Below are 21,895 nucleotides of genomic sequence, written 5' to 3' on the forward strand. Positions count from 1 at the left end.
AACTTTCTCAGGCAAAGTGTAAGTTTCTGTTTTCAAAAACTATACAAGTCACCTTCCTGCTAAAAGCCAAGCAACTAAGTCAGGTCTTTGTTCAGTACGAGCCACAGATGAATCAAGTCACACTTACGAGGGCTGTTCAATAAGTTCGTGGCCTCATCCAGAACAGAACAACACAGACTGATCATTTATATTTTATTTTTCAACATAATCTCCATTTACAGCAATGCACTTGGTCCATCGATGTTCAAGCATCACTATCCCATCACGAAAGAATGTAACATCCTGTATTATAACAACCAGTATTTCTGGGTGAGGCCATGAACTTATTGAACAGCCCTCGTACACAAAAAGTTGAACCAGCAATTGCAACTTTCCCAAATAAACAACATTAGTGAGCAGTGCACTGAAATGAAAACAGACTTATAAAGTTAACGTTTATGTATTTCTTCACACAAATGAATGTTTCATTAAAACTAAAATAAATCAAATTAGTTGCCTAAAACATTCACATTACTGACAGAGATGATTGTCTATTTTTACTGCAGTACTGTACTTTAACACAGATTTGTGGGCAGGATGGAATATTTCCTTTATTTTATGTGGCATCATAATTGTACTTTTTTCTCCACTACATTTGTCTGACCATTTTTATGGGGAAATCCATGTATCCTCAAATGTGATGATCTTGAACAAACATGATAAACGGAAAGATGAAGTGATCCCTTCATGGCTTGAGAAAACTTCTCCCTCTTCAACCACAAAATACAGCTTAGAAATACTAAATATTTTGTTGAAGTTGAAAATAGGCCTGTTTTACATTTTAGAGATACATAGTTCTCATATGACAGTGACAATACAAACATATGATTTTCTTACATAACGTCTGTAGATTAAACTACTAGCAGCATATTAAGTAGATCAATAGAGCTCAAACATCAACATCTATAACAGTAAAATGTAACATACACATGAATGAAGCAGTAAAATGACGGTCAAACTGACAGCAACCCTTTTTCTGCACAATGATTATTGAGACTTGATTTTAACCACATTTGACTGATTGTACTAAGCGATGCGATTTTGAAAACAGTACATTTACTTGTAGTGGAGCATTTGCACAGTGTCATATTAGTACTTTTACTGCAGTAAACAGTCTGAATACTTCTTCCACTACTGCTGTCATTACTATTAGATCAAAGCATGAAAACATCTATTCAAGTGGTTATAGTGCCACAAAATACTGATATTACTGTTATTATTCTACTAATGAGCCTAACGTATCCTTTATTCCTTTTCTGTCTTATTCTTATGCTAAGTCAAGTCGAGTGAGGTGAATGATAAGTCTAGTTTGAGTCAGCTTAAGTCATATGACTCGAATCCCTCTCCTCTGATAGAGGCAAAGAGTATATTACAACAACATTATATTATGTCCTCCATTATCCCTCCTACACAGTACCCCCAGGTTACAGCTATGACGGTAAAACCAGGAGACTGGATCTGGTGGTGTTTTTTTTTTTGTTGTTGTTGTTTGTTTTTGTTTTTTTTTAAACAGTGAAAATCAACTGCTATAGCGTGAAGTGTGTATAGGGATTTAAGTGTCTATACTGTTAAAAACAACAACAACAACAACAACAAAAATTGTGGCAACAGTGCTGTGATGGCGAGGTGTGGTAGCAGGGGCAGCAACAATGGCATTAATACTGATGACATTACATTTAAATAAATTATACTTTTGATCTCATTTGGTTATTATCATTTATTTATTTATTTATTTACTTATTCATTTTTATTACCTGTTTTCCTCCTCTTTTTTTTCTCTCTCTCTCTCTCTTGTTTTCCTTTCTCTTCTTCTAACTTATTTTCAGTTAATTATTGATTATCTTTTGTCATACTCCTGACTTTTTGAGAAGCCCACAACATTCACACCACATACACATCCCGCACACTTCACCACACACAAAACATTTACACAACCAAGACAGGACATTGATCTGTACTACCTGGTCAGTTATACATTTTGTTTCCTTTGTACATGCTATAGCCTATATAGTAACCCTCAACCCCCTCCCTCCCCCCACATTATGATGACTTCATGTAAATATTGTATAGTATTGCACAAAAGTTTTCTTGTCATTTGGTCTTGCTTAAATAAAGGTTATAAAAAAAAAAAGACCTGGCATTCACCAGAGTAGTAAGGACCCTACCATGTGCCTCCACACCAACAGCTCTCAGAACTGCTGAAAGACCTTTTTGAGTACATCTGTCACACTGTATAAGGGTACATGAGTTGTCTGAACCAGACTGCTCCTCCTAAGCAGACACCTGCCTCTCCTGTGGTGAAGTCTTGCTACAAATTGGGGTGATACCAATAGGGGCACCTATAGTATCTCAAATTAGTGAAGAAACCAACTGAATAAGGGAAATGTCTTAAAAAGTAAAGTAAACCTGTATGTTTTTAGTCAAGTTATCAGTCACAATTAAAAGTAGCTGTAAAGATAAGTAATCTTAATAATTGACAAATAAACTTAAACGTATTACTTATATAATTATAATACATTCATCCCGACACTCCTTGATAAATTCTCTCTTCTATCCTTCCAAATTGTTCATTTAGTTAACCACTGTTAACCACAGTAAACACTGTGTTTACTGGTTTGCAATTTTAGAATCTCTTCTTCAGTTACAAATATGTGTTTGTTTGTGGTGAAAGTGGTGCCAGAAGAAATGGCTTAATGTAATAAACCAAATCAGGTAATCATGAAATATAAATGCATCACACTTTTGGGAGAAATTGTGACTTGTTACATTTTTAAGAACCCAACCATTTTGTGATGCATATTCATTTTAATTCATTTTTCAAGTATATGAAGAGTCATGTATACTGTAACACAATATACCCTGTAAAATATTATCACAAGAAACTTCTAGTAACAGTAAGCATCAGCTTAACCTTTGACTGGTGTTGGAGGATAATGAGCATAACTGATGGACAGAACCAGTGAACATGTGAGTCAGATAATAGCCTATACCCCAATGTAAACTAAAAATATAAAATCCATTAAAAAGTGATTCTGAAAATAGACTAAAATACAATGAGAAGTATAAAGACATTAAAAATATGAGCAAGCATCTACCACAGTGTAAAGAATGAATCTCAAACAATTTGTATCAGTTTAGAATACAAAATGGTTGGTGCATATTATTATACTAATACAGATTAATCTCTAGTGAGAAATATATATGATATATATATAAGGTATGATACGCTCGAGAAGAAAAGAGAAGAGAAGAGAAGAGAAGAGAAGAGAAGAGAAGAGAAGAGAAGAGAAGAGAAAAATATATTCTAAAAAAATCGATACTCAATTAAAACATTAAAACGTCTTTATGTTATTGTTTTGCTCTTGAGTTCCGTAGAATAACATTACTTAATCTACACATACACCAATAAGAACATTTCTACATTAAGTATCAACAGTTTTACTTTACCTGTATTGTATTTACTGGTTGATTCTTTAGTCAAGGTTTGATCCTACAAATCTGGAGTCTCTTCAGTCACCCTGGATGGACAAAAAAAGAGTTAAGAAACACACATACGTACACCTCCCTTTGTGAGACTTTTTTAGTGGAGTGCAGCAGTAAATAGGGCTATTGCAGGTGGAGAAGTGTGCTGCATTCTCAATTAATGTGATCAAAGTCCAAGGTTTAACATCTGCTGAGGTCTTACTAATGAGTGTGTATGTCCACTGCTAATGTGTGTCTGTTTACAAGTTTGTGTCAAAGATTTATCACCTCTTACGAGGGTGGTTTATCTTATCTCAGCAAACAAATATGATTTAGCATGAAATGGCAGAGTGACCTACGTATGAAGATGGCAAGTAAAGTAAATTTATGCTTTATCCGCTGTTATATTAAAAAAAAAACAATAAACATTTTCAAGTGCATTAAGGTGCTCTACTCAGTTGTTGATTCTTATATGTAACTGAAACATTTATATAACATATTACACACTTTGAATTATGAAGCAGCTGCATGATACGTCAGCTAGTAATAAATATCATAAATTGGGTGGATCACAGTCAGAGGGGAAAGAAGTACTCAGATTGTACTTTGTACTTAGTAGTGCAATGACCTACAACACAGTACTTCAGCATTTAAATTTTGACCTAAGCATAAAAGAATTAGCATCAAAATATAAGATATTAAAAGTAAAGATTTGTCAGAATACTTATTAATTTGTGTATCATGATCAGTGATGCCACTTATATGCCACTTTAGGAAGTACATGTTATTTAACTACTTATCTTCTGAGTAGCTTGTGAATTTCCCTTCTTTATCTTAATTAATATTTTGTGTTTGGTTTTGTATTATCAAACTTAAAAAATGCAATCATCATCAAATAAAAAGCAGTGGAACAGAAAGAAGACTAAAATGTTTGCAACGAAGTGGAGCTTAACTATAGAGAAAAAACTCAGGTAAAACACAAGCACCTCCGTTTTGTTCTGAAGTACAGTGTTTCGTTAACAAACAGTTACATTCCACCTCTAATCTTAATCATGCATTTTTGCCATTTTTATCTTCATTTTTTCTTCATTTTCTGACTATTCCTCTCGAGCGTAGCGGAACCTTTGTGAAGGCGGAACCGTTGTGAAGTGAAGAAGAGTCCGGAAGCATTTACAGATGAACATCGGCGGTTTCCGGACAAATTTGTTTTGAATTTTGGGATAAGCTGAAGTGAGAGACTGTCAGGTAGAGTTACACATCATGTACTTAGTTGTGGAGGACAAACACACTATATATTTATCATTTATCATATAATACTGGGGAGATTATCTGTATTTTAGATGTATGCATTTAGTGTTTTGTTCGTTATTTAACAGAAACACCGCGGTTACAGTAGCATTACTCATCTGTCAACTATGGTCTCGACTTAAACCGTATTCAAGTGTAACATTGACATATACATACTTCATAGAACTGCTTTGCGTTCTTAAGTTAATGTCGTGTTTTATCTTTTTATAGTCTCCACTACAGGCTACACGCAGACTGCTGTTTGACACTGAGTTGTGTGTTTGTGTGAGACAGACATGTCCACGCTGTTCCCCTCTTTGTTCCCACGGATAACCGAGTCTCTGTGGTTCAATTTGGACCGGCCGTGCGTGGATGAGGCCGAGCTTCATCAGCAAGAGCAGCAGCACCAAACCTGGGTAAACATCCGCACAGAGGGCACATTTTTTGCACATGCGCGTCAAACACATTTGACGTTCTGTTGTGTGTTCATTTATTCCATGTGTGCTTTCTGCCTCAGTTGCAGAGCATTGCTGAAAAAGACAACAACCTTATGCCCATTGGAAAACCTATATTTGAGGTAATGAATCTTCTCTGATTTTTGTTATCATACATTACAAGGAACACTGCACAAATGGAAATTCAGCTTTGTCAAATGCCCTTTTCTGGAGACTTATTTATCTTAAAACAAAATAACCTTGTCAAGCATGTTTCTCACCAGAAAAGTAATCTAATTTTTAGAACACATATATCTAATTTTGTCCTAATAGGATATCCCAGCTAATATTAAGCTAAATTAGTAACAAACTGAAACTAATGGTTTGCATAACATCCCTGCGTAAGAAAAGGATTATTTTCATTAAGAGTTAGATGATTGTAACCACTTCTCAACTAAAGAATATTAAGCCTGTCACTAAAAACTGTGATAGTGGTGCTTTTAATGTGCAAAATTCTTCTTGAATCCATGTGATTATGGTCTTTCAGATGCTTATACTCATATATTCTGGTGTCCACTCTTATATTCCACTAGTGGATTTGTATTTTTTTTTGCTTAATATAAGACAGTTTGATTAGTTTCTTTTGGCTGTCACTCACTACTATTTAACAGAAGCATCTTTTTCCTTCAAACTATCACTTCTGGTTTTGTGTGTTAGAAAAATATCACTAGAATTCAGGATGTGAATCAATATCAAATGATTTATTCTTGGTATAACGAGCAGAGTTGTATCACATATAGAAGATGAGAAATGGTTGCTTTATCTAATTGAACAAGGATGTGACCGAGGCCTTGGTACTTTCCTAAAAACACACATGAATAAACACTTTTCCAACAGTGTCCTTTTGTGCATTAATGTTATCTTCATTCACTTCCTGCAGGGAGGTTATGAGGATGAGGAAGAAGAAGATGATGAGGATGAGGAAGACAGTGAGGAAGACTCAGAAGATGAAGAAGACATGCAGGACATGGACGAGATGAATGACTACAACGAGTCTCCTGATGATGGGGAGATAAATGAGGTATTTTAATAGATTTTTTAATAGTTTTGTAGAATATTTTCCATAGTTGATCAGTACATTTATACTGAAACTAGAGTGTAATGTTTGCCACTGTGTCAGTAAGTGGTAACATTGTAAATTTTTCTTAAAAGCCAATGTGCCAAGGCATAAAGACATTTTGGATGCTTTATGTGTGTTTTGTAGAAGATATTTATTATGCAGTTAAATTTACAATCAACTGCACCAGCACTTTTTGAAATGGCTAGTATTAAAGGAGATGGAGGAATTGTTTTTACATGAATGCGTGGGTGACTTGACAAACATATGGCTTGATTTTGGTAACAGAACTTGTGCATTGAAATAAAAGGTGTTTTTATTTTTGTTTGATATATTTAAATTACTATCCAACCTTGCCAGTTTTGTTTCCTTCTCTCTCCCCAGTTTTATTTAATGTGGTTCTGCTTTAATCTGCCAGGTGGACATGGAGGGACCAGACCAGGACCAGGACCAGTGGATGATTTAGATCAAAAGACATTTTTATTTTTAGTCTCCATCACACCATGACTCTAGGTTTATGCTGACTGATGCCCGCTCAGTCTGCTGCACAGATATATTTTGAGTTATCAGAAAAAAAAAACAGTTGCATCAAAGCATACCATTATGTCTTTCTTGCCATTAGTGTCTCATTTTAGCTTTGAAAACCCTGGATATTCACTGTGAGTGTTTCTGCTTGGTTCACATTTACACCCTTACAAAAGCTTTGGGAGTGAATATTAACATGAATGTACATGAACTGTGTTGTAACCCTGTCAAATTGTCAGTTATGCGCCTTTACTCTACGGTGTCTCCAAACAGCTGACTGAGCTCAAACTACACTTCGGTCAGCTAAATAATTTGTCACTCATAAAGGAGATGGTCCGATCCTTCACCATATACATTTTTTTCTTGAGTTAAAGTGTTACATGGCAGAGGTGTGTTAACTGTAATTCACACCCATAGTAAATGCACCTCTCTGCTTTTCATAACAGCTTGTGAAATAGCAATATTCTGTAGTTACTGTATAAGGTCTCTGTAAAATGTATTTAATATTTAAGTATATTTTTATAGCCTTTATGACCATTAGTTGGACTAGGAGTATACTGTACACGTATATTCTTATGTTCACCGAGTGCTTGTTTGACTCTTTGTATTTAAATGAATGAAGGCCTATTTGTATTAAATGAAACCATTTTTATTAAACCATGTTTTTTGTTTTGTGCGTTTAACTGTCTTATTATTTACAATCATCAAGTGTGACATGGTTGTAATCCAGTGCTGATTAAGGGTGATGTAAACTTGATATTGGTAAAATGTCTGATTTGATTGGTTTCTGTGTGTGCTTCAGTTCAACACACTCTCAAAGGTAAAACATTACAGCTCCTTCCTGAAGGCCAACACAGCAGACCTAAGCCTTGTAGACCTGAACTTGTAGATAAATGGCTTTGGTGTTTTTGCTTTAAATATTTAGTGACATTGACCTCGGATTATTTTTGTTCAAAAATGGCAGTTTTATCAAGATTATTATTATTTTTTATTTATTTACATGTTCGCTGTAATCATGAAGTGGACGGTAAAGACACACTGAAAACATGGAGGACAGAAGGCTAAAAGGCACTAAAGACCCCCACCTGGAATAAAAAGGCTGAATTAATTCTAAGACGATCACATGGGGTCACATGGTTCTTTTTTTTCTGCTTTTGTTACCCATAGGGGGCGCTGATGTTCTTTATAGATGAGTTTCATACAGCGCATTGAGGTTTTGCAGTAAATATCTGTGAAAAACAGATCCTCAGTTGGTCCAGTTTGCATCAGTTAGAACATAACAGTTTGCATGTAAGAGTTTAGATTTCTCTTTTGGTAGCAGGCTATAACTTAGATCTTCCATGCCTTCTCTGCAGTGATGTCTGTCCTTTGCATGTCTACTTGATTCCTTGGTACACCAGCTCGGCCATCCCATCCCTGATGCCCCTGCTGTACTCCAGTGTGGCCCTGTGGATCTTCCATTCATACAGGCCACACTTGCGGATGTATCTCAGAAACTTTGGAGCTCCAGGAAACAGAACATTGTCAGCCACAATCATTGATCCCTTCCCCAGTAGCCCACAGCCCTCCAACAACTGAAACACACATAAACACACATCATAAAGTCAGGAAGTTGAGCTGGTAAAGTTAGAAGGAACTATGATTTTGTTACTTTTAATAGGTGAAGTAAACTCAAAGAAGTATTATACCTTATAACTTTTGGGAGCATCTAAACATTAAAACTTAACATACAAAAAGAAACTACATAAAACCAAGACAGTTTGAGTAAGTACATATAACTGGCTACAATTTACAGTTATTTTTATTGTCAATAAACCTATAGATTATTTTCTTAAGTGTCTGGTCTACAAAAGGTCACAAAATGTGAAAATGGCATTAAGTGTTTCACAAAGAACATCCTGATCGATGTCTTGTTCAGTGTGCATCCTAAAAGATATTTGCTTTACTGTCATAGAAGAGTTGAAAAATCAGTATAACAGCAAAATTTTAGAGGCCAGGGTCACGGAATTGTAATTTTCTTTCACTCAAACCAATGACCAATTATCAGGATGGTAAATCAATTTAACAGTTGACAACTAATTCATTATTGGTTGCAGCTCTACATCTTTTCATGTCTGTGGTCATTTTTGACTTAATGTAATACGTCACCAAACCCACATTTTCTTTTGCATTTTGGTGCTAGATTGTGACTGAAGTTAGACTGATTGATTTTACAACCTGCAGAGAAAAACTATCCTCACAGTTTTACAATGGGTGCATCCCTAAATAAAACTGCTACTATATGTGTTGTCTCAGGACTCATATTGTCTGATATTTATCCAGAGAGCCAACATTCAAGTAGATTATGTTATCAAGTTTAACCCATAAAAACCTAAACATCCACTGATGACCAAAAGCATCTACTGATGTGAACTGTTTAATACCTGTTGAACCATGAGTCCAGTCAATACATGTAAATAACTGGTGTAAGATGCAGTTTTTGAAGAAAAAAAAAAAAAAAAAGAGGATAATATTATAATAAATAGTGATAAATCATTTAAGAAAGGTTAAACAGAGACAAAAATTGATTTGGGAACTGCCACAAAAGTAGCACTGGGTCTTTATGGTTAACAGCAGAAACTCAATTATTCATTTTGAATAAACAGACTGCATTAGGTTTTAATATATTTTGGCATTTTGGTGTTTGCTTTCCTGTGGCTGCTTCTTGTCACACACCTCCAGATCAGGGCGGTAGCATTTCTTCCAGTGATCCATGAAGACAAAATCCAGTCTTTCCAATCCATAGTCAGACCTGAGCCGAGGGATCACCTCATCTGATGGATTCACAATCAGTTCAACCTGGAGGAAACAGCAAAACGTGTTAGACATATGAAACATCATTATTCACAGAACAGTGAAAGATAAATAAACACAGAGGACCTGCATTCATTAAAGCTCATAGGCAGGTCCATTTAAGCCATTGGTGAGTGAATTTTAGTTCTCTCACCGTGTCATCGTCGAACCCTGCCAGGCGGATGATTTTCTCAGCAATCGCAGCATTTCTCTGGTCCATCTCCACGCTGTAAAGTCGGGCTCCCAGCGGCAGAGCCCTGGCGATCCGGATGGTGCTGTAGCCACAGTGTGTCCCCAGCTCCAACACTGTCAGGGGCCTTTGTTCCAACAGCAGCCGGTCCAGGATCTTCCCTTTTTAATAAGCAATAATGCAAGAAAACATACATAGCTTGTGTTTTATGCAAAAAACACTCCAGAAGAGCCACTATACTATCAAGCAAGCAAACAATAATTACGCACACATAGTAAAAACATAAACAATATAATTTAGTAAAAGAAATGTAGTAGTCATGTTAGTCTCTGTGTGACATAAAGTCAATATCTAACTGTCCCAACCTGATACTTATGCATTGGTCTAATACATAAAATTAAGGATGCACATAGCGGATTTATTGCACTTATTGGTGGGTGGATTTTAGATGACATTTCACTGATGGTAATGCCTGATATTTATCTGTTGTGTTATATTAGAGTGTTTTTTCCCTCATAAATTTGTATGATTGAATTTGTGCTTATTCAACAAGAATGTAATGAAGAGCTGAAAGACTTAAAACAGTTAATTTATCTTATTTTTGTATATAAAATATTATATGAAATGTGTTTCCCTGCCCTAGGAGAAACAAAATATGAGTTGTTATTGATAAATAACAAAAAAAAGTGAACTAAGAAAATAACATCTGCATCAGCCATATTGTCTGTTTTGGTGTCAACCCACAATTTTGCAAAAGGTGCATCACTAAATAAAAGACTGTAATTTAATAGCTATTCAAAGTGAGGTCTCAGAACTTATATTGTCTTATATTTATCCAGAGAGTTCACATTAATTTAGATTATGTTACCGAGTTTAACAACCATTGTTTCAATCAATTCATCAGCCCAGAATTAAATGTTTGTAACACTACTTTGTCTCAACAGCAAAACATACGAACGTCCACTTATTATACTGTCAGTTAGGCATTTGTGACAGAACCAACTTCCCTAAAGCAGACACATATAAAACACACACATCCAGGTGGTGCAGTGTAATATGCAGCAGGTTTTGACTTCAGCAAATCATTGACTTCATTGAATTATCTCCTCACCTTTTTTGGGTCCAATGTTGCTGATAAACTCCACTTTGCTGCACCACTCATCAAAGGCCTCCAGGATGCTCTCAGGGTCTCCAGGGGTGGCGTGGGTTAGAACATACTGGAAGGCTCGCTCCTCTCTGGTTAGACCAGTGACACAGTCCTTCCATATTCTGATCAGGATCGCCCGGTAGAACAGCACGAAGTAGAACCGGTACCTGATGATTACTGTGAGCAGGAGAGGGAGGAAGGCCAGAGCAATAGCTGGAGACACCATCCTGGGACATTTAGGGAGGAAACACAATCATACTTTCAACACTATATTGTTGAGTATTCACTTATATCATTTTAAGCAACTATTATCATGTATCGAATAATGACTTGTGCTATTTGGTTTTATAGGATTATTAATAAATGATGCTCTTATGTATTGCTGCATATTGTTTATAACCCCAGAGATGTATTCTTAATTGATACCCATTCCTGTTCTGACGCAAATGGAAAATAAATGTGTGTTAACATCTTGAGACCCTGTGTCTTCATATTACATTTTGGGTTTCCAGCACCACGCACTTAATTCATCACATTTAAACCTGTCGCTCTCATAAAGCGACACTATTTTGGGCCAACTGTTGGCAGCAAGAGTACAACACACTTGCCAGTATTTAATTTGGTCTTTTCACTCTACAGCTGAATCTAAACTAGAAGTGGACAAGGTGTGCAAGACTTTTCAGATTTTATGGTAGGAACCTGTAACATTTGTAGTTTGATATGGCATGATTTGATAGCTTAAAATGACAGTATTATTTATAACTCATAGCTTATAGCTTATAACAAAAGTATTCATTTAAGGACACTGGGACTTAAAATCAATGTAGGTGAGAAGAAATTGTATTGAAAGCTCCACTGTGTTGCTGAGAACAAGGTTATTCTGGGAGATCTGGTGTGTAGTTGTGAATGTACATCATTGTTGCATCATGTCACAGAAGCCAACAGGCATAACGATGCACAAGGGGACAAAACGGACATCCCTTCTGTGTTACAAAATGTTCAAACAAATAAGGCTTCCAGCTTTATTTGCCATTTCATTTTTCAGTTAGACATTGTAATAAAGAGCTTTAAGCTACACAATGATGACACACTGGTGTTATACACTGAAATAAGCCCTCCGTTCCCATATGAGGACACTATATTTGTCAAAAAATACTTCACAATCAGTGATGATGCACAGGTTTTACAGTTGCCCAAAATAGCTTGGATGATAAAATGTAAATTTCCAATTTTCAAATATGCCCAAAAGGAGCAATTATTTTATATTATTATAGTTCATAGTCAGATGTAAGCATGGATCTTATTTGTATAAGAAAGTCATGCTTTCGTGTGCTCCTTTAGATTGCATTTCTTTTTCTTTATTTTTGGTCTGGTATCAGGTTTGTAACATGTTTGTAACAGGTTTGACACTTTTATATACTTCCATGTGATAAAATATCACAGCAAGAAATATATTCTTGTCAAACTATAGAAAAATAATTTACAATTGTGCAATGAAGTACAATAACATTGATACAGATACAGGTTTTAATGTCCTGATCCTGATCCAAAGCAACAGCTTTCTAGACGTTTCTATCACCTCAGGTAACCAGACACAAGAACACAGTCTTGGCACAATATTAACATCAAAATCTTCCTCTCTAATGTAAATTGTAAAAGCTACTCACCTCTTTTCTTGCAAAGGTAGAGCTGCAATGTAGATGATGACAAAGAAAGCGGCTGACACAAGGACAGAAACAGGTGTGTGTTAGAAAAGGTAAGAGATCTGAGGGTATAAATAATTTATAGATCACGTGCTTGAATTGTAATTATTATTTTTTTCAACCAGACATGTATTATCAGTGATGGAGAAACTGCACAACTGTGAAACATTTGTGTTTGTCATTTTTAAACAGACTCATGAATCGCTTGTTGTACACAGATTAGGACTGATGCAGTGGCTGAGCAGCAGATAAGGTGATGCACAAAGAGGTAGCATGAAACTGACATCTGATACATGAAGTTAACATCGACAGGTGTGTTTCTGAGAGGGTGTAGAGTTCTAGAAATGTCAAGAAAACCACCAACACAGTGAGTATAGTAAGGAAAAGATAATTTATAAAACAATACAAAGGGAGTAAATACAGTAAAAATTCAGATTCTTATCAAATGGCCCATTTTGATGACAAATTAAACTAAATTTGCAATGTGAGGTACAATTATAAGTGTGTTAAGTACAAATACAAAACACAAAGGCCTAATTAAATGTATATTTCTATGTGACGTTCATATTGTATATCCTTAAACTTCAGTTATTCTTTTCTGTAACTATTATTCTCCAGAAATATTTGCGATAATCAAATGACTAAACCAACAGTGAACTGAAAGGTATAAAGTCAAAGTGAAAGAGTGTTCTTAATGTGCATGAAAATACTAATACATTGCCAATGTGGACTAATGATGCGATTTGTCCAAGCCTTTAACTAAAATTGATGGTGCCCTTTAATTCACGGAAGAATTTTGATTATATTTAGCTGTTTCCTCTATAGAAAATCTACAAAAATAATAAAAACACAAACATTGCCACGATGATATCAGAGTGATATCAGCCTTTGTGAGCTATGTGTAGTAACTTTTGTCATCCTTATTTGCCTTTACATGAAACCAGTAAAGTCCGCTGTTTGTCCTGTGTCATTTATGGAGTCGTGGATTGTTGGTAAAACTTCAGTGTTTATATGTCACACTGGTATGGTGACACTCTGCCCAGTGTACAACAGTAAAAGCAGACGGTCAGCTGTCTACAGGTCAGGACAAGGCTGTTTGAGGAGGGCTCGGATGAACTTCCTCAGCTCTTTGTCATCTCTGGTCCACCTCACCAGCCGAGTTAGCACCAGTCTTCCCTCTTCGGCTTGAGCCAGGGCCAGGTACCACCCACCCTGAGCTCCTTCTCCCACCCTGCCTCCTTTTGTTTGTCCCTTATCTATGTTTTCCTCCTCATCATTTGTCTCTGCAGAGTCCAGACCAGGACAAGTGCAGGTGCCGCCTTCCTGCAGCCACAAAGCACTGTGGGCCATTGCACCTCCAACCCCTTCTGCCCTCTCAGCACCTCCCCCTGCCCACCTCAGGATTCGACTCCGGGGTAGTGGGACCAGTTGACGGTCCCCTCCCACTGTCGACACACTGCCCAGACGAAGCTTAAACGCTGTAAGAGAGACAGACAAATGACTGTTTAACACGTGTCATTTCAGACACATTGTAAACCTACAGTACCCTCTATTTAATTAGATGCTCCGTTCTGTCATCTTTATTATGAGAACCGAGTTTTTTTTTTACTACATCTTTTTGTTGATAAAATCAACAGTAACCATGTAATTGAATAATTGTATATTTTGCAGCTCACATTGTTCTCACCATATGGACTGTGGCAGAAGTTATCCTGGATGTCAGTCTCTCCTTCGGCAGCTAGACTACAGGCATCACAGATAACACTCCCTGGAGATGTAAACAAGAGGGGATTAGATGACTGTATGTTAAGAATCAGGGTGTAAAGGGTTGGAGACAGTGGTGGGACAACTGTCTCACAGAAAGTATGTTAATATAAGATAACTTTACTGATCTTCAGAAGGGAACGTTCAAAACAGGAATAAGAAATAAATTAAGAAAACAATGAAAAACAAAGTACAGAGTCAAAAGTGGGTTTTGTTATGTTATTATTTACGACCATATCTATGTAATTTTTTCTTCTTAATATAGTCCAGCTAATATTTAGGTTGAATTACCCAGTAAATTGCTTGCATAATATCTAAGCAGAGGAATAAGATTGTTTTCCTTATTTTCAGAGTGACACCACCTGCACAACTTCTCAAGTTAAAAATATCAAGTTTATCTTAAACTAATCTTTAACTGTGCTTTTGTTGTTTGCAGTAAGTGCAAATTACTTAAATTTGGGCATTTTCTACTATTAGGGCCGATTATGGTCTCTCAGAGAGAACACTTTATCCTAGTTTCAAGAAATCTAACCTGGCAAATAATTTTTGGGTGATCTGCAGAGCATTATGGGTAATACAAGGCTTTTTTTTTTTTTTTTTTTTTTTTTTTTTTTACAGTCTTCCGAGTAGGATGAGCAACGAAAAGATTCCTAATTTTACAGACTGTCAGGGATTTCCCTCAGTTTCTTAAGGGCTTAGGTGTTGTGGTTGTAAATGGAGGGGTGACATTTCAAGTGTATTTGTGGAATTTGGGGGTTCTTGCCCCTGAAAACTGGATGTTATTTGGGGTTTAGGCATGTTCCTGAAAGAAAGTTTTGGATTTTTCAGAAATAAAAAAATTAATTTCACATAAATTTTAATCATTTTTACCACTGCATCTGTATAAAAATGTGGAAAAGCTAGAACAAATAACAAACAACAAAACGTTACAACAAATCTTGGTAAAGACATCCACTTGAGTCAAACAGCTACCATTAGATTATGGAAAATTGACTTAAGTTACTTTTGACACTCTCCACATCGATCTGACATTAACTAGGTTTCCAGTGTAACTTGGCACTGATCTTAACCCTTCTAATGGATAGAAAATCTCTACACTGTGCATAGTGATGTAAATATCTGTTCAAAATCCTATTATTATTTATCATGTTAAAGGTCTGAAACATAACATAGCCTATAGCTTTCTTACACTTTATGAAACCCAAAAGGTCCCAAACACAGTCTGTATTCACGTATCAGTGGACAATGATCTGGACTATCTGTGCATCATGCAGGGTCTATGTCAGTATGATGCTTTCCACAGCAAACTGTCAACTCTGAAACTTTTACAAATGAAACGTGTAAATGTAAGGCCTTAACTGCACTGACTATTCAACTATTAAATCTGTCATTTTTATCAGATCAGTGAGGATCAAGATCACATTGCAACCTTTATATATATATATATATATATATATATATATATATATATATATATATATATATATATATATATATATATATATATATATATATATATATATATATATGTATTATTTAACTTCTGAGTCACTGCAGAACATTTTCCTTGTGGATCTTCGCACGTGAAACCTGTCAGTCACTGACCCTTTAAGTCCTCCTCGCGCTGCACCTCCTCCGCCGTCCGTGTCTCGTGCTCTCCGGTTGCCGGGATACAGAGCTCAGTCCCGCGCGGGAATCGGGTACAGTTAAACATCTCCGGCCACGGGAACCCGAACGCGCTCATCACGGGCACGCAGCCGTCCCGCACGGCCTCGCACAGGCTCCTGCAGGGGCTGACGGGCGCGCGGAGCTCCGGCAGACACACGGGTGCGAACAGGGAGCACAGGAACTTCTTGGTGTCCCGGTGGCAGAGCTTGGACACCAGGGGCAGCCAGGCCCCGGACTGCTGCTGGGCCTCCCGGAGCGAGTCGTGGCCGAGCAGGTTGGGGATCCGCATTTGCCTGTAGCCGATGCCGTGGCACAGGGCCAGGGTGGACGGGATGGGTCTGCACACGGAGCGGACCGAGGACACGAACCCGAGAGACGGCGGTCCGAGCTGGGCAGGGGTCCCGCTGTCAGATGCGTGACAAAGTCCGAGCAGGAAGATGAAGGCCACCGTGGAAGCAGACATGTTGTGTTTGGACAGGGAGCCACTGTGCAGCACCTCTGCGTGGACTTGACCGGCCTCAAGGTGTAAACAAAGAGGTGGAGAGGAAACAGGGGGTAGTGGAAATGAGAGGCCAGGCGCCTCCCAGTCATCATCCCCACCCCATCAGACTACTGTCTGCCCCTGGAGCAACAAGTTTCCCTCCAGTCTGTCCTGCCTGGGGAACCTCTGTGTCCACATACTTTCAGTGGGTTTCCTGTGGACAAAGACAGGAACAGTTTAACCCTTTCATGCAGAGTGGTCACTACAGTGGACAGTTGTTCTACAGCTGTTCTCTTGTATATTCATGAGTTTTATCGTTTTAGTTTTATATCAGCCAACACAATACACTGCAACTGATAACATTACTGTAACTTTGCTGTTCTTGATAAACCTGATCTTATTTGTTTGAGTGTAAATCAATTCCTTGTCATTGTTATTAGACTGTAATTAACTTTTTTTTGGCATATTATCTCCATGAAGTGAGTAATGACTAGTATTAAAGTACACAACAAACAAAAAGTTAAGGATATTTCTTTTTGGTAATTTTATTTATTTATTTATTTAGTAATTTTTGCCATTTGTAAATAAAACTGTGTCTGGTCATTAAAAAAAAATGTGTTTCAATTCAATTCACACACAAAAAAGTAAAAAGCGTTGTGCAAAAATCTCAACTGAAAAAAATAGGCCAAATTTTAAAATATTCATAACTTTTTGTTTGTAGTGTATGTTAAAATGTGAGAAAACATTAAATTAGCAGCATTAAAATGTTTTTATTTCATGGTTTTCACACAGTATATCAGTAAATACATGTTTCTTTCCTTCAAAAATTCAGTGCATGGTGTCCAGCTGAGTGGACATTTTTGCAACTCCATGAAAAGTAGCTTCATATTAAAAAAAAAAAAAAATAATCGCATTGTTTTTTTTAAAGCCGAAAGAGGAATAAAATCACTCAAGAAAAAAACTTAATTAACATTCTCATAAATCATGCATGAAAGGGTTAAAACAGGGGTGTATCAGTCATATGTCATTTATTATACTAAATATTATGATTGTTTATTATCCTCCTGAGACCCAGTAATGCAGTTTTGTTCACTGTAGGGGACAAGAGTTCCACAGCTTTACTTAGAAAAATAAATAAATAAATAAATCCTGTCCACTACAAAGGACATTCCAAATAATTTTTAAAAAGTAATCTGAAAAAGCTGTTGCATCATGCTGTTTCCAATCAAGGCAGTTATTTAATGTAAAAAAGCAGAAACTTTTACTTTCCTGGATCTCGAGGATATATATCACATTATTTACATTTTACTTTATTTTGTTAGATTTCTTTGGTTATGGAAAAGTGTTGTGTTATATGTGCCTTCAAATTGACCCCTGAGGACAAATAAAGTTTTCTGAATTGAACTGAATTGCCCTGAAACTTATTTTAGTCCATTTAGTTTATGCAGCCCACTACAAGAGAGTCCAAAAGTTCTCAGATGAGCATTGTGTCGGGGGTTGAAAGTTGGATCTATCAGTTTGACCCAGAGAGCAAAATTCAATCAAGAGTGGCATCCAAAAGAAACAGCTGAACCTGGGAAATTAAAGGCAGATAGATCTGTTATATAAATGAAATAAAATAAACTTTTTATTGCATTTGTCTGAAAACTTTTTGACTCTCTCTCATATGATCTCCAGTGGACCAGAGCAGTAAAATAATAACATAACCTATAAATAATATAACATCCAAACATTTTTTGTTTAGTGCGAAAAAGTAAAATTAAATTATGAAAATGTTTACATTTACAAAATATCATTTAACAAAAAAATTTTAATAACCTGAACAACCTGAAATTTCTTAAGAAAAATAAGTTCAATTTTAACAATATTATGCCTCAACTTATCATTTATACATACGAATTAAAGGTGACAGTGGATCTACAAATGCACATAACATTCAGTAAGAGGAATAATATTGTTCACATTTTGGAGTTTGGAACTAAAATGAGTTTGACACCCTTGTTAATATTTTCAGTAATTTCTGCAAATTCATCCCACCAGCCAGACTGAAATCATTGGCAGGCTGGTTTTGGTCTGTGGTCCATATGTTTGACATCCTTGGTTTAAAACAAAGCTGCTAATCATAAAGAAAGAATAAAAAGCTACATTTTTTCCAAGTACACCCGGTCTGAAGCAGTAACCACCGTAACAATGGCTCCAGATCTCATGTACAAATAAAACCTTCAGACACATTCACAGTAACAGACTTAGAATCAATCAGACATGTTATGATGTGGATTATATCCCATTATTATCCTGTACATTCAACAGGTTTCACTGTCATGTCTTTTTCCGAGAACAAAAAATCAGGGTGAATAATGTTAGTTTTTGATATGTATGCTATGAAGATCCAAAGAAAAGAGACATTAGATAAAGGACAAGCTCAATATCATATGCTCTGCCAGGAAGAGCTGAATTTCACTGGAAATGTTGTTTTCATAATGTCAACAGCAACAATAAATCTTCCAGTATTTATATTTAGGGTACAGTGGGGATTATGGAGCTTTTTTTTTTTTTTTTTTTTTTTTTTTTTTTAAGGCAAAACAGTAGTCTTTTCAGAAGGAGAAAATATAAGTGGTTAAGAAATTTAAGTTAAGAAAATATCAACCTTTAATTACTTTTTGCTCTTGTTTTTGTGCAGTACAAGTCAAAATTCTAAGTAAGTTTTTAATTACATGTAGCCCAACTTTTTAAAATGAGGCTGAAAATACAGGGATACACTTGGCTGTTTTTGACTTTAATTAATACAATTGAAAATGGGAGAGTCATTTCCAAAATACAGTTTCAACAATGTGAAAAGATTGGGTTTCTTTTGTTTGTAAGACCCTGCAATATTTTCATGAGGCTGCAAGAAAATGCAGCACTTGGTCTTTGTGTATGACATGTTTTTAAGTGCGTGAACACAGAGGGTCTATTGTGAAATCCAAGTGGAAATAAACTGTAACCATAGTGCATTATATGTTCTGTGTGTCGTACTCTGTCATCATATTCAGCCCAAAGGTTTCAGACGCCCTTTTATCTTCTTCCACGGAGGTTGTGCACTGACAAGCCTCGTCCTGTTTTCTTGTCTCATTCCTGTCTGTTTGATTTTGCTCAAACAGAGACAGATACAGTTTAATGTATTTGCCATTTGTGGCCATTTAATTTAGGAATATATGTATTAACACTTGGGCAATAGAAGCCCAAATCATTAAGGCATTAAAATCATATTTTGACACAAATGTGGAGATAAATTATCAAAAGTTATAGACATGCAGTCTATCTAAACCACCGGTGTCAAACATGCGGCCTGTGGGCCAAAATCGGCCCACCAAAGGATCCAATCTGGCCAGTGGGATGGATTTGTGAAATGCAAAAATTACACTGAAGATATTATCAATCAAGGATGTTTAAATCATTTTAGGTCAATTCGATCTAAAGTGGGTCAGACCAGTAAAATACTATCATAATAACCTATAAATAATGAAAAAAGCTAATTTTTCTCTTTGTTTTAGTGTAAAAATAAATAAATAAATAAATAAATGAATACATGAATGAATGAATACAATTCCGCCAAAATGTTTACATTTACAGACTAGTATGTGGAATTGTACCAATATTCTGCCTGTTACTGAATGTTTTGTGTATTTGAAGATCCACTATGATCTGTAAGTTGTGATAAAAATGATAAACTAAGGCGTAATATTGTTAAAATTGCACTTTTTTTCAGGTTGTTCATATTTGTTCATGTTATGTTCAAATACAGTTCCTAGATGTAAACATTTTCATTACAGAATTTTATTTATTTTTCAGAAAACATTGGAGTTGACATTATTTATCAGGTCTTCTCCTATTATTTATATTATTTTACTGGTCTGGCCCACTTTAGATCATATTAGGCTGTATGTGGCCCCTGAACTAAAATGAGTTTGACACCCCTGATCTAAACCATCTTTGAAGAAGTTTTCAGATATATAAAAGTACTGATACAATGTAAAAATACTTCACCAGTGATCGGTATTGGCTGATATTTGCTGATGTTGGTCAATATCAGTATCAGTACATAAGATATCACCTCAGTCATCCCAATGGCAGTGGCAGATATTTAGGTGATAAAATATAAAAGGCTTTTTTATAAATTGGTGTGTTGGAATCTGTGTTCATTTAAAGACAATGTGATGGAGGGTTGACAGGCTTTAAAATAACAGTTATTTTTTACATTTATATATTTAAGTTTTCTAGGTTTAGTGGGGCTAGACAAACAAAATAAACAGAGAGTAATAGCACCGGCATCTGCTTTTGGTCAAATGGTCATTCAATTATTGTATCAGGCAAGAATTTGGTGCATCAGTGCATCCATAGCCTACATCAAAATCATTATTTAAGTAAAGAAAACAAGTAGCAAACTATACTTAGAGTATGAAAAGTGAAAGTAATCACTGTGCACTAAAATGGCCCCTAAGGGTGTTTCATTTGTTGTTTCATGTGTTTTATTTTACTGTTGCATTTCTAAAATATCAACTTTTTACAGACTCAGAAAAAATGCCCTGTTTTCAGCTTTATGATAATGCATTTTCCAGAGAATTTTAATTTAGCTTAAAAAGGTGAATAATTTTCTCAAACCATAAAGGAACTCTTAATCCTTCAGGTTATCATAAATCAAATAAAAAAAGACAACATATTTGGATACACATGGTTTTCACTGCAGAAAAATGAAGTGAAGAAATATCAGAAAAATGACTCAGTGTCTTGACTATAAATGCTTGCAGCCTTTTCCTGACAGCACAGTTATTAAGAGACAGACTGTAGAAAGAGTTGAGTCCTATTAGTATTTAGGTAACATAGCAAATAGTTAATTAATCTTTCAGAATAACACTGACAGGATTTATAAGAAAAGCCAGCAGCATCTTTTTTTTCTCAGGAAACTTGCAAAGTTCAAGGTTGACACGACTCCGATGACCATGTTTTATCATTCTTTTATTGAGTCTGTGATTATCTTTTCTCAAGAAACTTTGCAGGATCTTTGTAATTAACAAGTGTGCAAGAAAGCAGAGACTATCTTGTTGGACTGTTCCATTCTTTGCATCAACATTTCCAGCTTCATTCCTCAGACTTCCACTAACCAAAACTAACAGATACAAACATTTTACCATTTTACCTCCTGCCATCTCCCAGCTAAACTCAAGGAGGAAATGGTTGTTTATCTTTGTTTTTTTTTATTGCACTTT

General features: G+C 35.9%; 3 protein-coding genes across 4 annotated transcripts; 1 reads left to right on the plus strand and 2 right to left on the minus strand.

The window, feature by feature from the left end:
- Positions 1-4,664: 4,664 nt before the first annotated feature.
- anapc15 (anaphase promoting complex subunit 15) lies at positions 4,665-7,544 on the plus strand. Of its 2 annotated transcripts, none has more exons than XM_030151959.1 (5): positions 4,665-4,746; positions 5,021-5,204; positions 5,306-5,365; positions 6,163-6,303; positions 6,758-7,544. In XM_030151959.1, exons 2-5 carry the CDS (start codon positions 5,085-5,087, stop codon positions 6,803-6,805), a joined length of 369 nt encoding a protein of 122 aa, XP_030007819.1. In that variant the 5' UTR covers positions 4,665-4,746; positions 5,021-5,084; the 3' UTR covers positions 6,806-7,544. The 2 variants fall into 2 exon arrangements, with proteins under 2 accessions (XP_030007819.1, XP_030007821.1); XM_030151961.1 differs by having other exon boundaries at positions 4,666-4,746; positions 5,083-5,204.
- A 696-nt stretch (positions 7,545-8,240) lies between these two features.
- Positions 8,241-11,307, minus strand: tomt (transmembrane O-methyltransferase). Its single transcript, XM_030151318.1, has 4 exons — positions 10,998-11,307; positions 9,851-10,047; positions 9,580-9,702; positions 8,241-8,438 (listed from the first exon to the last, which is right to left on the minus strand). Exons 1-4 carry the CDS (start codon positions 11,257-11,259, stop codon positions 8,241-8,243), a joined length of 780 nt encoding a protein of 259 aa, XP_030007178.1. The 5' UTR covers positions 11,260-11,307.
- A 1,704-nt stretch (positions 11,308-13,011) lies between these two features.
- sfrp2l (secreted frizzled-related protein 2 like) lies at positions 13,012-16,868 on the minus strand. Its single transcript, XM_030151316.1, has 3 exons — positions 16,106-16,868; positions 14,424-14,504; positions 13,012-14,214 (listed from the first exon to the last, which is right to left on the minus strand). Exons 1-3 carry the CDS (start codon positions 16,629-16,631, stop codon positions 13,811-13,813), a joined length of 1,011 nt encoding a protein of 336 aa, XP_030007176.1. The 5' UTR covers positions 16,632-16,868; the 3' UTR covers positions 13,012-13,810.
- Between the last annotated feature and the right edge of the window lie 5,027 nt (positions 16,869-21,895).

Source organism: Sphaeramia orbicularis, chromosome 13, assembly GCF_902148855.1.
Source record: "Sphaeramia orbicularis chromosome 13, fSphaOr1.1, whole genome shotgun sequence".
Classification (NCBI taxonomy): domain Eukaryota; kingdom Metazoa; phylum Chordata; class Actinopteri; order Kurtiformes; family Apogonidae; genus Sphaeramia; species Sphaeramia orbicularis.

Coding starts and splice junctions, on each gene's coding strand:
- tomt (XM_030151318.1), bottom strand. CDS start 11,259: ATGGTGTCTCCAGCTATTGCTCTGGCCTTCCTCCCTCTCCTGCTCACA. Junction 9,703..9,850: donor CAGGGTTCGACGATGACACG/GTGAGAGAACTA, acceptor TGTTTCCTCCAG/GTTGAACTGATTGTGAATCC. Junction 8,439..9,579: donor GCTACCGCCCTGATCTGGAG/GTGTGTGACAAG, acceptor TGTGTGTTTCAG/TTGTTGGAGGGCTGTGGGCT.
- sfrp2l (XM_030151316.1), bottom strand. CDS start 16,631: ATGTCTGCTTCCACGGTGGCCTTCATCTTCCTGCTCGGACTTTGTCAC. Junction 14,505..16,105: donor GCGCGAGGAGGACTTAAAGG/GTCAGTGACTGA, acceptor TTACATCTCCAG/GGAGTGTTATCTGTGATGCC. Junction 14,215..14,423: donor CTTCTGCCACAGTCCATATG/GTGAGAACAATG, acceptor TCTCTCTTACAG/CGTTTAAGCTTCGTCTGGGC.
- anapc15 (XM_030151959.1), top strand. CDS start 5,085: ATGTCCACGCTGTTCCCCTCTTTGTTCCCACGGATAACCGAGTCTCTG. Junction 5,205..5,305: donor AGCAGCAGCACCAAACCTGG/GTAAACATCCGC, acceptor TTTCTGCCTCAG/TTGCAGAGCATTGCTGAAAA. Junction 5,366..6,162: donor TTGGAAAACCTATATTTGAG/GTAATGAATCTT, acceptor CACTTCCTGCAG/GGAGGTTATGAGGATGAGGA.